This window comes from Geotrypetes seraphini, mitochondrion (assembly GCF_902459505.1).
Source record: "Geotrypetes seraphini mitochondrion, complete genome".
In the NCBI taxonomy this organism is placed as follows: domain Eukaryota; kingdom Metazoa; phylum Chordata; class Amphibia; order Gymnophiona; family Dermophiidae; genus Geotrypetes; species Geotrypetes seraphini.
In genome coordinates, this window is record NC_020155.1 from 1 (window position 1) to 15,642 (window position 15,642).

At 32.0% G+C, this 15,642-nt stretch overlaps 13 protein-coding genes across 13 annotated transcripts, besides 25 other annotated features; 12 read left to right on the top strand and 1 right to left on the bottom strand. All coding sequences in view use genetic code 2, as the record gives it.

The window, feature by feature from the left end:
• Positions 1–70, top strand: a tRNA (tRNA-Phe).
• Positions 71–996, top strand: an rRNA (s-rRNA).
• Positions 997–1,061, top strand: a tRNA (tRNA-Val).
• Positions 1,062–2,618, top strand: an rRNA (l-rRNA).
• Positions 2,619–2,691, top strand: a tRNA (tRNA-Leu).
• Position 2,692: 1 nt separating this feature from the next.
• Positions 2,693–3,652, top strand: ND1 (NADH dehydrogenase subunit 1). Its single transcript has one exon. The coding sequence runs from the start codon at positions 2,693–2,695 to the stop codon at positions 3,650–3,652; it is 960 nt and encodes a 319-aa protein (YP_007375136.1).
• Positions 3,653–3,720, top strand: a tRNA (tRNA-Ile).
• A 301-nt stretch (positions 3,721–4,021) lies between these two features.
• Positions 4,022–4,092, bottom strand: a tRNA (tRNA-Gln).
• Positions 4,093–4,160, top strand: a tRNA (tRNA-Met).
• ND2 (NADH dehydrogenase subunit 2) lies at positions 4,161–5,199 on the top strand. Its single transcript has one exon. A coding segment is annotated over exon 1 (1,039 nt).
• Positions 5,200–5,267, top strand: a tRNA (tRNA-Trp).
• Positions 5,268–5,336, bottom strand: a tRNA (tRNA-Ala).
• Position 5,337: 1 nt separating this feature from the next.
• Positions 5,338–5,404, bottom strand: a tRNA (tRNA-Asn).
• A 5-nt stretch (positions 5,405–5,409) lies between these two features.
• Positions 5,410–5,475, bottom strand: a tRNA (tRNA-Cys).
• A 5-nt stretch (positions 5,476–5,480) lies between these two features.
• Positions 5,481–5,538, bottom strand: a tRNA (tRNA-Tyr).
• A 4-nt stretch (positions 5,539–5,542) lies between these two features.
• Positions 5,543–7,111, top strand: COX1 (cytochrome c oxidase subunit I). The gene has a single exon. The coding sequence runs from the start codon at positions 5,543–5,545 to the stop codon at positions 7,109–7,111; it is 1,569 nt and encodes a 522-aa protein (YP_007375138.1).
• Positions 7,082–7,152, bottom strand: a tRNA (tRNA-Ser).
• Positions 7,153–7,155: 3 nt separating this feature from the next.
• Positions 7,156–7,222, top strand: a tRNA (tRNA-Asp).
• Positions 7,223–7,904, top strand: COX2 (cytochrome c oxidase subunit II). The gene has a single exon. A coding segment is annotated over exon 1 (682 nt).
• Positions 7,905–7,969, top strand: a tRNA (tRNA-Lys).
• Position 7,970: 1 nt separating this feature from the next.
• On the top strand, positions 7,971–8,129 carry ATP8 (ATP synthase F0 subunit 8). Its single transcript has one exon. It carries the CDS (start codon positions 7,971–7,973, stop codon positions 8,127–8,129), a length of 159 nt encoding a protein of 52 aa, YP_007375140.1.
• On the top strand, positions 8,123–8,806 carry ATP6 (ATP synthase F0 subunit 6). Its single transcript has one exon. The coding sequence runs from the start codon at positions 8,123–8,125 to the stop codon at positions 8,804–8,806; it is 684 nt and encodes a 227-aa protein (YP_007375141.1).
• Positions 8,807–8,810: 4 nt separating this feature from the next.
• Positions 8,811–9,594, top strand: COX3 (cytochrome c oxidase subunit III). The gene has a single exon. A coding segment is annotated over exon 1 (784 nt).
• Positions 9,595–9,663, top strand: a tRNA (tRNA-Gly).
• ND3 (NADH dehydrogenase subunit 3) lies at positions 9,664–10,003 on the top strand. Its single transcript has one exon. A coding segment is annotated over exon 1 (340 nt).
• Positions 10,004–10,068, top strand: a tRNA (tRNA-Arg).
• Positions 10,069–10,359, top strand: ND4L (NADH dehydrogenase subunit 4L). The gene has a single exon. The coding sequence runs from the start codon at positions 10,069–10,071 to the stop codon at positions 10,357–10,359; it is 291 nt and encodes a 96-aa protein (YP_007375144.1).
• On the top strand, positions 10,359–11,733 carry ND4 (NADH dehydrogenase subunit 4). Its single transcript has one exon. A coding segment is annotated over exon 1 (1,375 nt).
• Positions 11,734–11,800, top strand: a tRNA (tRNA-His).
• Positions 11,801–11,867, top strand: a tRNA (tRNA-Ser).
• A 1-nt stretch (position 11,868) lies between these two features.
• Positions 11,869–11,936, top strand: a tRNA (tRNA-Leu).
• ND5 (NADH dehydrogenase subunit 5) lies at positions 11,937–13,727 on the top strand. Its single transcript has one exon. The coding sequence runs from the start codon at positions 11,937–11,939 to the stop codon at positions 13,725–13,727; it is 1,791 nt and encodes a 596-aa protein (YP_007375146.1).
• On the bottom strand, positions 13,714–14,217 carry ND6 (NADH dehydrogenase subunit 6). The gene has a single exon. The coding sequence runs from the start codon at positions 14,215–14,217 to the stop codon at positions 13,714–13,716; it is 504 nt and encodes a 167-aa protein (YP_007375147.1).
• A 1-nt stretch (position 14,218) lies between these two features.
• Positions 14,219–14,287, bottom strand: a tRNA (tRNA-Glu).
• A 3-nt stretch (positions 14,288–14,290) lies between these two features.
• CYTB (cytochrome b) lies at positions 14,291–15,429 on the top strand. Its single transcript has one exon. A coding segment is annotated over exon 1 (1,139 nt).
• Positions 15,430–15,501, top strand: a tRNA (tRNA-Thr).
• A 15-nt stretch (positions 15,502–15,516) lies between these two features.
• Positions 15,517–15,582, bottom strand: a tRNA (tRNA-Pro).
• Positions 15,583–15,642: part of a D loop (control region) that runs on past the window's edge.

Sequence of the window (15,642 nt, forward strand, 5' to 3'; positions counted from 1 at the left end):
GTTTTTGTAGTTTATTGCCAAACATGGTATTGAAAATACCAAGATAAAATTTAACATATTTTCACTGACATAAGGGTTTAGTCCTAGCCCTTTTATCGACTATAGCCAATCTTTCACATGCCAGCCTCGACACCCCGGTGATAAAATCCTTATAAAAATTTAGGTACTAGTATTAGGAACACACCATGTAGCCCACAATACTTAGCCTTTGCCACACCCTCACGGGTCTACAGCAGTGATAAACATTGAACAACCTGAGCTTAGCTTGATTCAAATATAGCTATTAAGAGTTGGTCTATCTTGTGCCAGCCACCGCGGTTATACAAGAAACTCAAGTCGATAAGCTTCGGCATAAAGAGTGATTACAAGAACATTTAAATTTAACTAAAACTATAAATCTACTATGCTGTTATACGCCTTAATAGGTTATATACCCAATAAAAAACTAGTTTTAGACTTTACAACTTATTTTCCTCACGACCGCTAAAATTCAAACTGGGATTAGATACCCCACTATGTTTAGCCACAAACTTTGTACCCTTTATAATACCGCCAGAGTACTACGAGCCTCAGCTTAAAACTCAAAGGACTTGGCGGTGCCCTAAACCCCACCAGAGGAGCCTGTTCTATAATCGATAATCCACGCAATACCTCACCATCTTTAGCTTTATCAGCTTATATACCACCGTCATCAGTTAACCTTGTAAATGAGATATAGTTAGCAATAATGATTTAATCAAATACGTCAGGTCAAGGTGTAGCACATAAGATGGAAAGATATGGGCTACATTTTCTTGATCAAGAATATTACGAATATTATTATGAAAACAATAATTTAAGGTGGATTTGGCAGTAAGAAGGTATAATAATGCCTTTCTTAAGCCGGCCCTGCGGCGCGCACACACCGCCCGTCACCCTCATCAAAACATTAAACCAAGTGTACTAGAAGAGGAAAGTCGTAACATGGTAAGTGTACTGGAAAGTGCTCTTGGATTACAAAATGTAGTTTATAAAAACATTTCGCTTACACCGAAAAAATATTTGGTAATAAATCATTTTGAACAATACTGCTAGCTTAATTAACCATAATTTACCCTTTAAAAACTAAAACATTTATAATCTTAGTATAGGCGATAGAATAGTTATTAAAACGCTAAAAAATAAGTACCGCAAGGGACTGCTGAAAAAGAAATTAAATAAAATACCAATGTAAAAAATAGCAAAGATAATTACTTGTACCTTTTGCATCATGATTTAACTAGTCATCATAAAGCAAATAGACCTAAAGCTTTCTAACCCGAAACTAGACGAGCTATTTAAAAACAGCTAATAGAGCAAACTCATCTCTGTAGCAAAAGAGTGAAAAGATTTTTAAATAGAGGCAAAATACCTATCGAGCCTAGTGATAGCTGGTTACTTATTAATCGAGTTTAAGCTCCACCTTAAAATTTATTAAAATAAAATTTAAAATAAAATTAATTTTTAAGAGTCATTCAAAAGGGGTACAGCCCTCTTGAAAAAGGATACAACCTAAACTAATGGGTAATGATATTTTAGAATTTTTTTTCCACCTAGTTGACCTAAAAGCAGCCACCTTCTTAAAAAGCGTTATAGCTTAATTTTAATAAATTCCAAAATTCCTATAACCTATTCAAAACCCATAAACCATAATAAGTCCTATTATTTTTATAAAAAAGTCCATGTTAAAATTAGTAATAAGAAAATATGATTTTCTCTGTGCATATATGTAAATCAAAATGAACTAGTCACTGATAATTACCGAAAAAATTAGAGTGTTTTCCTTAACTAGATAAAAAACTTATTAATATCGTTAACCCCACACAGGTGTGCTTAAAGACAGACAAAAAGATTAAAGAAGGAACTCGGCAAAAACAAGTTTCGCCTGTTTACCAAAAACATCACCTCTAGCAAATTAAACATGTATTATAGGCAATGCCTGCCCAGTGACACCTAGTTAACGGCCGCGGTATTCTGACCGTGCAAAGGTAGCATAATCACTTGTCTTTTAAATAAAGACTAGTATGAATGGCAAAACGAAAACTTAACTGTCTCCTTAATCTAGTCAATGAAATTGATCTTCTTGTACAAAAGCAAGAATAAAAAAATAAGACGAGAAGACCCTATGGAACTTAAGTTATTATACACTTAAACATATTATTAATAATAATTGAAATACTAACTTTGGTTGGGGCAACCACGGAGAATAAGTATCCTCCGAGAAATACAAGCTAAACTAAACAAAATTAAGCACCAGAAATCTACAATTAGACCCAATATAATTGATCAACGAACCAAGCTACCCTAGGGATAACAGCGCAATCTTCTTCACGAGCCCTTATCATCAAGAAGGTTTACGACCTCGATGTTGGATCAGGATATCCCTACAGTGCAGCTGCTGTTAATGGTTTGTTTGTTCAACAATTAAAATCCTACGTGATCTGAGTTCAGACCGGAGAAATCCAGGTCAGTTTCTATCTATTAATAATTCTTTTTAGTACGAAAGGACCAAAAGAATAAGACCAATATTTTTAGCATGTCTTACAAAATATAATGAAACTATCTCAATTAAAATATAATATAAATCCAAAATAGGATAGCTAAAAGTAGCAAAACCTGACACTGCAAAAGCCCTAAGCTCTTTTAACTAGAAGTTTAAATCCTCTCTTTAGCTATGATATTATTAAAAATACTTAATCCACTTATACTTATTATTCCAATTCTACTTGCCGTAGCGTTTCTTACTTTAGTAGAACGGAAACTTCTTGGGTATATACAATCCCGAAAAGGACCAAATATTATTGGCCCAACAGGTTTATTTCAACCAATTGCAGATGGATTAAAATTATTTATTAAAGAACCCCTCCGCCCATCCTCTTCATCCCAAATAATATTTTTATTTACCCCAATTCTGGCTTTAATATTATCCTTAGTCTTATGAACACCAATACCTATACCAGAACCAATTTTAGATTTAAACCTAAGCATTTTATTTATTCTAGCCATTTCCAGTGTAATGGTCTACTCTATTTTGGGTTCAGGATGGGCCTCCAATTCAAAATATGCCCTGGTTGGAGCACTACGAGCAGTTGCTCAAACAATCTCGTATGAAGTTACACTCGGCCTTATTCTCTTATCTACTATTCTTCTATCAGGTTCATTTACACTATATAATTTTATTTATACTCAAGAAGAAGTATGACTTATTATCCCTACTTGACCTATAGCAACAATATGATATATTTCTACATTAGCAGAGACTAATCGTGCACCTTTTGATTTAACAGAAGGAGAATCTGAGTTAGTCTCTGGATTTAATGTAGAATATGCCGGTGGGCCTTTTGCCTTATTTTTTCTAGCTGAATACTCCAATATTTTAATAATAAATACCTTATCTGCTGTACTTTTCCTGGCACCCTCAACTCTTAACACCCACTATATTACCATTAATCTTATAATAAAAACACTACTTTTATCATCTTTATTCTTATGAGTTCGTGCATCATATCCTCGATTTCGTTATGATCAATTAATACACCTAGTTTGAAAAAACTTCCTACCCCTAGTGTTAATATTAACATTAATTTATACCTCTTTTCCCATCGCTATAGCCGGATTACCCCCTCAAACATAAGGATATGTGCCTGAAAATAGGGCCATTTTGATAGAATGAATTATGAGAATTTAACCCCTCCATATCCTACCCTCCCGGGGGTACCTTTACGCATGTTTATGTAAACTAAGCAAATTAGTATCTGCGCTCTTTTTATGTTGCTCTTAATAATACTTAGCTTAAAAAAATTAATATACTTCATTAGATGATAATTAGATATATAAACTGATTGGGAGAGTTTTTTTCTCCCAATCAGTTTTTCCCACATTTTTAAAACTTTAACTTAAATTAAAGTTTATTACATATGTTAACTTGATAGAAAGTCGGCAGTAGGATACTTAGGTATCCTACAGCCGACTTTTTGGCCAAAACGATCATCTAATGACACCTATAAAAAACTTGGATTCGAACCCAGGCTATAGAGTTCAAAACTCTGCGTGCTACCGTTACACCACTTCTTAAGTAAAATCAGCTAATTAAGCTTTTGGGCCCATACCCCAAAAATAATGGTTATTGCCATTTTTTACTAATGAATCCTTTTGCTTTAGCTATTCTACTTATTAGTATGTTTATTGGTACAATAGTTACATTAACTAGCTCACATTGACTTTTGGCCTGGTTAGGTTTAGAAATTAGTACATTAGCTATTATTCCACTAATAATTACAGATCATCACCCACGCGCCACAGAAGCTACTACAAAATACTTTCTAACACAGGCCACAGCAGCCACATTAATTTTATTTTCTGCATTAATTAATGCTTGAAATACTGGCATATGAGAATTAAAAGAACTCTCACCACTTTCTTCTAATATGTTATCATTAGCTCTTATAATAAAAATGGGTTTAGCCCCACTACACTTTTGGTTACCAGAAGTATTACAAGGATTAAGTCTTACAACCGGTTTAATTTTATCAACATGACAAAAAATTGCCCCTATTGCTTTAATGTATATAATTTTTTCTTCCTTAAATATTCAGGTCCTTATAATTATAGGCCTTCTTTCAATTATTGTTGGTGGTTGAATTGGATTAAATCAAGTACACCTACGAAAAGTTATTGCTGCATCATCTATCGCACATTTAGGATGAATAATAATTATTTTACCCTTTTCTCCTCATATCATAATGTTAACCTTTCTCATTTATATTCTTATAACAACTGCTATATTCTTATCATTTAAAATCTTCAATGCTACACAAATTAAAATATTAACAATTGCATGAACAAAAATACCAGTATTAGTGGCCCTAATAATATTTATTTTATTATCACTTGGAGGTCTCCCACCAACTACAGGCTTTTTACCAAAATGATTTATTTTACAAGAATTAACATTACAACACATCCCATCAATTGCCACAGTTATAGCAATTTCATCTTTATTAAGTCTTTTTTTTTATCTTCGATTGACATATGCTCTTACATTAACCTATTCACCTAATACTGTTAACTCAACTATTATATGACGATTTAAGTTTAATAATATATTTTACTTGCCTCTAATAGTAGTAATAGTGTTAGCAACCTTTTTACTTCCATTAACTCCTAGTTTAATTTCTTTTTAGAGGCTTAGGATAATTAAACTAAGGACCTTCAAAGCCCTAAATAGAAGTGTAACCTTCTAGCTTCTGTAAGACTTACGAGATTTTACCTCATATATTTTGACTGCAACTCAAGTACTTTAATTAAGCTAAAGCCTTACTAAATTGATGGAGTTTTAATCCACAACCTTCTAATTAACAGCTAGATGCTTATAAGCCTCAATTTATTTATAAGTCTTAGAGGAAATATTTCCTCACCTTAGGATTTGCAATCCTATGTATTATTCACTACAAGACTAAAGCTGATAAATAGGAGATTAAACCCTTAAAACGGAATTACAGTCCGCTATTTACATTTACCCTTAATGTTAACTCGTTGATTTTTCTCAACCAATCACAAAGATATTGGTACCCTATATTTAATTTTTGGTGCCTGAGCTGGTATAGTCGGCACCGCCCTCAGTCTACTAATCCGAACTGAATTAAGCCAACCTGGAGCGTTACTAGGTGATGATCAAATTTATAATGTTTTAGTAACTGCCCACGCATTTATTATAATCTTCTTCATGGTTATACCAATTATAATTGGAGGTTTTGGAAATTGATTAGTCCCCTTAATAATCGGAGCCCCAGATATAGCCTTTCCACGAATAAATAATATAAGTTTTTGGCTTCTCCCTCCATCTCTTTTACTTCTCTTAGCTTCATCTGGTATTGAAGCTGGAGCAGGTACAGGATGAACAGTTTACCCTCCTTTAGCCAGCAATATTGCCCATGCAGGAGCATCTGTAGATTTAACAATCTTCTCACTACACCTAGCCGGCATTTCCTCTATTTTAGGCGCTATTAATTTCATTACAACAATTATTAATATAAAACCTCCAGCAATATCACAATATCAAACACCTTTATTTGTATGATCTGTTTTAGTAACTGCAGTACTATTATTATTATCTTTACCTGTCCTTGCAGCCGGTATTACTATATTATTAACAGACCGAAACCTAAATACAACTTTTTTTGATCCCGCTGGTGGAGGTGATCCCATTTTATATCAACACCTGTTTTGATTTTTTGGTCATCCAGAAGTATACATTTTAATTTTACCTGGTTTTGGTATAATTTCACACATTGTAGCATACTATTCAGGAAAGAAGGAACCATTTGGCTACATGGGAATAGTATGAGCAATAATATCTATTGGCCTATTAGGTTTTATTGTTTGAGCCCACCATATGTTTACTGTTGGAATAAATGTAGATACACGAGCATATTTTACTTCTGCTACAATAATTATTGCTATTCCTACAGGAGTTAAAGTATTTAGTTGACTAGCAACTCTACATGGAGGTGCAATCAAATGAAATGCTGCCCTCCTATGAGCACTTGGTTTTATTTTTCTTTTCACTGTTGGAGGTTTAACTGGAATTGTTCTAGCAAACTCATCACTAGATATTGTACTACATGATACTTACTATGTAGTTGCCCATTTCCATTATGTTTTATCAATAGGAGCAGTTTTCGCAATTATAGGTGGCTTTATTCATTGATTCCCTTTATTTTCTGGTTATACATTACATGATACATGGACAAAAATTCATTTTGGAGTAATATTCCTTGGTGTTAACATAACCTTTTTCCCACAACATTTTCTAGGTTTAGCTGGTATACCTCGACGATATTCTGATTATCCAGATGCCTATGTTATCTGAAATACTATTTCATCGATTGGTTCCTTAATTTCACTGGTTGCTGTAATTATAATAATATTTATTATCTGAGAAGCTTTTACAGCAAAACGTGAAGTTCAATTAACAGAACTTACAATAACAAATGTTGAATGACTTCTAGGCTGCCCACCACCTTATCACACATATGAGGAGCCCACCTTCGTTCAAGTACGACAAAAAGAGAAGGAGTTGAACCTACTTTAATTGATTTCAAGCCAATCATATAACCGATTTATTATCTTTTTTTTAAGATGTTAGTAAATATTATTACACTACCTTGTCAGAGCAGAATAACAATATATCTTGTACATCTTAATGGCTTACCCATCACAACTCGGCTTTCAAGATGCAGCATCCCCAATTATAGAAGAATTATTACATTTTCATGATCATACATTAATAGTAGTTTTTCTAATTAGCACTCTTGTTTTGTATATTTTAACCACCATAATAACAACAACCCTTACTACAACAAATACTGTTGATGCCCAAGAAGTAGAAATAATTTGAACTATTCTTCCAGCAGTTATTATAATTTTAATTGCGTTACCCTCCCTACGTATTTTATATATTATAGATGAAATTAGTGATCCTCATCTAACCATCAAAACTATAGGCCACCAATGATATTGAACATATGAGTTTACGGATTTTACAGATAATATATTTGATTCCTATATAACCCCAACCTTAGATTTATTTCCAGGTCAATTCCGCTTACTAGAAGTTGATAATCGAATAGTAATTCCAATAGAATCTCCTATTCGCATATTAGTTTCTGCAGAAGATGTACTACACTCATGAACAATTCCAACACTTGGTTTAAAAACTGATGCTATTCCAGGTCGGTTAAACCAAACTACATTTATTACTACTCAACCTGGAATTTTTTATGGTCAATGTTCTGAAATCTGTGGTGCTAACCATAGTTTTATACCAATTGTTATCGAATCCATTTCATTACCAAAATTTGAAGTGTGATCTATAACAGAATTATCACTAAGTAGCTAAGAATTAAAGCATTAGCCTTTTAAGCTAATATCGGTTTAATACCCTTAGTGTTATGCCGCAATTAAACCCATCCCCTTGATTTGCCATACTAATAATAACCTGAATAATTTTATTGCTTTTATTAATAAAAACAAATGTACATAATACATCAAACCCTATAATATCATATTCTTCTACTATTAAGTTAAACCCATGATTATGACCATGATAATAAGTTTCTTTGATCAATTTATGAGCCCAACACTTCTTGGTATGCCTCTAATTTTATTGGCCACCATATTCCCTTTAATTTTATTTCCTAAACCAACCAATAAATGAATAAACAATCGTACCTCCTCACTACAAACATGATTTCTATTAACTATTACAAAACAATTATTTTCACCAATTTCACCACGAGGCCAAATTTGAACATTAATTTTAACTTCACTTTTATTACTACTTATTTCAATAAATATATTAGGCCTTTTACCATATACATTTACTCCTACAACTCAGTTGTCTATAAATATAGCATTAGCAGTTCCATTATGATTGTCTACAGTCTTAATAGGCCTACGAACTCAACCCACTCTTTCATTAGGCCATCTATTGCCAGAAGGTACACCAACAATATTAATCCCACCACTTGTGATTATTGAGACACTTAGTTTATTTATTCGACCATTAGCACTAGGTGTCCGACTAACTGCTAATCTAACTGCTGGTCACCTTCTAATTCAACTAATTGCCACAGCAACATTTATTTTGTTACCAATAATACCCACTGTATCCCTGTGAACATTTATTGTTCTAATATTACTCACAGTATTAGAAATTGCTGTAGCTATAATTCAAGCATATGTTTTTGTGTTACTTCTTTCACTTTATTTACAGGAAAATTCATAAATTAATGGCACACCAAATACACGCATTTCATATAGTTAACCCAAGCCCATGACCTTTAACAGGTGCAGTAGCTGCACTATTAATAACATCTGGCTTAGCTATATGGTTCCACTTTGCAAATACCATAATCATATATTTAGGGTTTACTGTTTTACTACTGACTATATTTCAATGATGACGAGATATTGTACGAGAAGCGACATTTCAAGGTCATCATACTTTAATTGTTCAACAAGGCCTTCGATATGGTATAATTTTATTTATTACCTCAGAAGTTTTTTTCTTCCTAGGGTTTTTCTGAGCATTTTACCGTGCAAGTTTAGCACCACTATGTGAGCTAGGAGAATCTTGACCACCAACTGGTATTCTACCTCTTAATCCATTTGAGGTACCATTACTAAATACAGCCGTCCTATTGGCATCCGGCGTTACTGTAACTTGAGCACATCACAGTATTATAAATCATAATCGAAAAGAAACAACTCAAGCATTAACATTAACAATTATTTTAGGTTTATATTTTACACTTCTCCAAGCAATAGAATATTACGAAGCACCTTTTGCCATTGCAGATGGGGTATATGGCTCCACTTTCTTCGTTGCAACAGGATTTCATGGTTTACATGTTTTAATTGGCTCTACTTTTCTTATTATTTGTTTACTTCGACAAGTAATATATCATTTTACATCAGAACATCATTTTGGTTTTGAAGCTGCTGCATGATATTGACACTTTGTAGATGTAGTATGATTGTTTTTATATGTATCAATTTATTGATGAGGCTCATATTTTCTTAGTATAATTAATACTAATGATTTCCAATCATTTTATTCAAGAATTACCCTTGAAGAAAATAATGATTTTAACATTTACCACAGCAATTATTTTAACAATATTATTACTACTTATTAGTTTTTGAATTCCAATTATAAAACCAGATGCAGAAAAACTTTCTCCCTATGAATGTGGTTTTGACCCATTAGGATCTGCACGTATACCTTTTTCCATAAAATTTTTCCTAGTTGCTATTCTATTTCTCCTTTTTGACCTTGAAATTGCACTTCTCCTTCCTATACCATGAGCTAGTCAACTAATTACACCAACCATAACATTCTTTCTAGCAACAGCTATTCTAATCCTACTTTCATTAGGACTTGTTTATGAATGACTTCAAGGAAAACTAGAGTGAGCAGAATAAGAAGTTAATCTAAATAAAGATTATTAATTTCGACTTAATAAATTGTGAAAACACAACTTCTTTATGACCCCACTAATATTTATTATTTTATCAACCTTCTTACTTTGTTTAACTGGTTTAGTATTCCACCGAATACATTTATTATCTGCGCTTATTTGTCTAGAAGGCCTTATGTTATCCATCTTTATAGGTATATCTACCTGATGTTTACAATTTGAATCCATAATGTTTTCATTAAGCCCCATAATTCTTCTTACTCTATCTGCTTGTGAAGCAGGAACAGGACTTGCTATTCTTGTTGCAACAACACATACACACGGGTCTGATTTAATACAAAATCTTAATCTTCTGTAATGCTAAAAATTTTATTTCCTTCTATTATACTAATCCCTGTAACATGATTTTCACCAAACAAATGACTTTGAACTTTATTAACCATATATAGCCTAATAATTTCTTTTTGAAGTCTTATGTGATTTTTCTCCCCATTAAATAACCCAATATTTATTAATAAATATTTATATACAGATCAATTATCAACCCCATTGTTAATTTTAACATGTTGATTAACTCCTTTAATAATCATTGCAAGCCAAAACCATATAATTAATATACCTATTAATCAACAACGACTTTATATTTTAACTTTTATTATATTACAGCTATCACTAATTCTAGCCTTTTCAGCAATAGAATTAACCTTATTTTATATTATATTTGAAAGTACTTTAATTCCAACACTTATTATTATTACCCGATGAGGAAATCAAACTGAACGCCTAAATGCAGGTATCTATTTTTTATTTTATACCCTTATAGGCTCTTTACCACTACTTATTGCATTATTAACACTACAAGCTGAATCAGGATCTTTAATAATAACAAGTATACCTTTTATAACTCAAATTTATCCAACTCAAACTAATCAAATCTGATGAGTTGCATGCTTTATTGCATTTTTAGTTAAGTTACCACTCTATGGTTTTCACCTCTGATTACCAAAAGCCCATGTAGAAGCACCAGTTGCCGGCTCAATAATTCTTGCAGCAATTCTTTTAAAATTAGGTGGTTATGGTATTATACGAATTTCAATTATAATAACCCCCTTTACCAAAGATTTAGTCTTTCCATTCTTAGTTATTAGTCTATGAGGAATTATTATAACAAGTTCAATTTGTTTACGTCAAGCAGATTTAAAATCATTAATTGCTTACTCTTCAGTAAGTCATATAGCACTTGTAATTGCCGCTATTATTATTCAAACTCCATGAGGTTTTACAGGAGCAACTATTCTTATAATTGCTCACGGTTTGTCATCATCAATACTATTTTGTTTAGCCAATACAAACTATGAACGAACACACAGCCGAACAATGCTCCTAGCACGAGGCATACAAACAATTTTACCATTAATAGCTACATGATGATTATTAGCCAATTTAATAAATATAGCCCTTCCCCCATCACCAAATCTTATAGGAGAATTAACAATTATTACAACACTGTTTAATTGATCAAATATTACTATTATTTTAACCGGTTTAGGTGTAATTATTACTGCCTTATATTCTTTATACATCTTCTTAACTACTCAACAAGGAAAAATACCAGAACACCTAACTGCAATTTATCCCACATTTACACGTGAACACCTTCTTATAAATCTCCACATTATCCCAATATGTTTATTAATTTGTAAACCATCATTAATTTGAGGTATATTTACCTGTATTTATAGTTTAAAAAAACAATAGATTGTGAGTCTAAAAATTAGGTTTAAAAACCACTAAATACCAAGAGATAATGAACTAATAAGAACTGCTAATTACTTATAATTGAGGTTAAACTCCACAAATCTCTTAAACTTTCAAAGGATAATAATCCACTGGTTTTAGGTACCAGAAATCTTGGTGTAATCCCATGTGATAGTAATGACTCTTTTAATTTTCCATTCAACTTTATTAACCTCACTTATTCTTCTTTTATTCCCTTTAATTTATTTTATAATCAATCAATCACCAACACCTTTCTCAATTTCACAAACTGTAAAAATGTCTTTCCTAGTTAGTATAATTCCTCTAATAATTTTTCTAAACCAAGGATCAGAAGTAATTACAATTAGTTGACATTGAATAAATTCAACTACTTTTGATATCAATATTAGCCTTAAATTTGATTATTATTCTATCCTATTTATCCCAGTAGCATTATTCGTTACTTGGTCAATTATAGAGTTTGCTCTATGGTATATATCTACTGACCCTTGAATTAATAAATTTTTTAATTACTTATTACTCTTTCTCATCACCATACTAATTCTTGTCTCAGCTAATAATTTATTTCAATTTTTTATCGGTTGGGAGGGAGTAGGCATTATATCTTTTTTATTAATCGGATGGTGACAGGCACGAATTGATGCAAATTCGTCTGCCCTTCAAGCTGTTATTTATAATCGAATCGGAGATATTGGGTTAATTTTTTCTATAGCATGATTTGCAACAAAACTCAACTCATGAGAGCTACAACAAATCTTTATTTCATCATATGATACCACATTACCATTATGCGGATTAATCTTAGCAGCTACAGGAAAATCAGCTCAATTTGGTCTACATCCCTGACTACCAGCAGCAATAGAAGGCCCAACACCAGTATCTGCTCTTCTTCACTCAAGTACAATAGTTGTTGCAGGAATTTTTCTATTAATTCGATTTAGTCCTATTTTAGAACAAAATAAAACCGCAACAACTATATGCCTCTGCTTAGGAGCCATTACAACCCTTTTTACAGCCACATGTGCTTTAACACAAAATGATATTAAAAAAATTGTAGCATTTTCAACATCTAGTCAATTAGGTTTAATAATAGTAACTATTGGGCTTAATCAACCACAACTTGCTTTTCTTCACATCTGTTTACATGCATTCTTTAAAGCAATATTATTCATATGTTCTGGCTCTATTATTCATAATCTTAATAATGAACAAGACATTCGAAAGATAGGAGGAATACATAACATGCTCCCATTTACATCTTCATGTATAACTATTGGAAGCCTAGCTTTAACAGGAATACCTTTTTTAACTGGTTTTTTCTCAAAAGATGCTATTATTGAAGCAATAAACACTTCAAATACAAATATGTGAGCCTTAGTTATTACAATTGTAGCAACAATATTTACTTCTATATACACCCTTCGAATTATTATGTTTTCTATAACAAATACACCACGAATTATTACACTACAACCACTTAATGAAAACATTAATACTCTTCTTAATCCTATTAAACGTTTAGCCTGAGGAAGTATAGTAGCAGGTTTCCTAATCTCAATTAACATAACAATACCAAAAACACTAATTATAACTATACCATTAATCTCAAAACTTACTGCTGTATTAGTAGTAGCTTTAAGTTTAATTATCGCATTCGACTTAATAAGTAAACCTATTAAACAAAAAAAATCATTTTTATTTTCAACATTACTTGGATTTTTTCCTATTTTAATTCACCGAATGACCTCTAAAACATCTTTAAAACTGGGTCAAACTATTGCAACTAATACATTAGACCTTTCATGGTTAGAAAACTCAGGTCCAAAAGGGTTAACTAATAACCAACTATCTTCAATTAAAATTATTACAAATATCCATCAAAGTATAATTAAAACTTATTTAACTATTTTTCTATTTACCCTATTTATTGTTATCTTAATTTCAAGATATTTCCAAAAGAAATATAACGAGTAATCTCAAGAACCACAAACAAAGTAACTAATAAAACTCAACCTAAAAGTAACAACATAAATCCTCCTAAATAGTATAATATTATTACACCACCTCAATCACAACGCACATATGACAAATTCTCAAATAAAGAAATCACATCTAACTCTTCAACATAACTTCAACCAATTAATAATAAAATTCAATAAATCATTACATAAATAAAAACTGATCAATCATCCCATGCTATAGGATATTGATCTGCTGCTATTGCAGCAGAATATGCAAAAACCACAAGTATACCTCCTAAATAAATTAATAGTAATACTAAAGATAGAAAGGTTAATCCAAATGTTACAAGTAATCAACACCCAGCCATAGCCCCTATCACCAACCCATATGCAGCAAAATAAGGAGATGGGTTTGAAGCAACCCCTACTATACCAATAATAAAACCAAAAAACCCTAAAAAACTTAAATAAAACATATATTTTTACAAGGAATTTAACCAAGACTAATAATATGAAAAATTATCGTTGTAATTCAACTATAAAAACCTAATGACACCTAACATTCGTAAAACCCACCCAATATTTAAAATTATTAACTCCTCATTTATTGACCTCCCAGCACCAGCAAACCTATCATCTTTATGAAATTATGGTTCACTTATAGGAGTTTGTTTAATTTCCCAAATTGTTACAGGATTATTTCTAGCTATACATTATACAGCCGATACTCACACCGCATTTTCATCTATTGCCCATATCTGCCGTGACGTAAACTACGGATGATTAATTCGTAACTTACACGCTACCGGAGCATCTATTTTCTTTATTTGTGTTTATCTTCATGTTGGTCGCGGAATCTATTACGGCTCATTCCTCTATAAAGAAACCTGAAACATTGGAGTGGTCCTCCTCCTACTCCTTATAGCAACAGCATTTATAGGTTATGTACTACCCTGAGGTCAAATATCATTTTGAGGTGCAACTGTAATTACAAACTTACTATCTGCTATACCATATATTGGTAACGATTTAGTACAGTGGATCTGGGGGGGATTCTCAGTAGACAAAGCAACATTAACCCGTTTCTTCGCATTCCATTTTATTTTACCTTTTGCAATTGCTGGTGTAAGTATACTCCATTTACTTTTCCTCCATGAAACTGGCTCAAATAATCCTACTGGTCTGAATTCTAATACAGATAAAGTAACATTTCACCCATATTTTTCCTATAAAGATATGTTAGGTTTTATTATTATAATCACCATACTTACATTACTAGCACTTCTTATACCAAACCTATTAACAGATCCAGAAAATTTTACACCAGCAAACCCATTATCTACACCACCACATATTAAACCAGAATGATACTTTTTATTTGCTTATGCTATTCTACGCTCAATCCCGAATAAATTGGGAGGGGTAGTAGCACTTCTGTTGTCAATTCTTATTCTTATCCTTATCCCTTTACTTCATACAACCAAACAACGAAGTATGATATTCCAACCACTACGTCAAACACTCTTCTGATTTATTGTATCTAATACCATAATTTTAACGTGACTGGGTGGAATACCAGTAGAAGACCCTTATATTCTACTAGGTCAAATAGCTTCAACACTTTACTTCATCCTATTTATTCTACTAATACCAATAAGTGGTATTATAGAAGATAAAATCTTAAGTTAGTCTCGGTAGCTTATATTATAAAGCATTAGTTTTGTAAACTAAACAAGGAAAATTAACCTCTCCTCAAGACAATTTACATAAGGACATCAGGAAAAAGAGTCTTCTCTTACCCTCAACACCCAAAGTTGAAATTCTGTTTTAACTATCTCCTGTAAACAATAATCTAAATCTTCCTCCTTACCCCCGGGAGAGTATGATGTTCTTATACATAG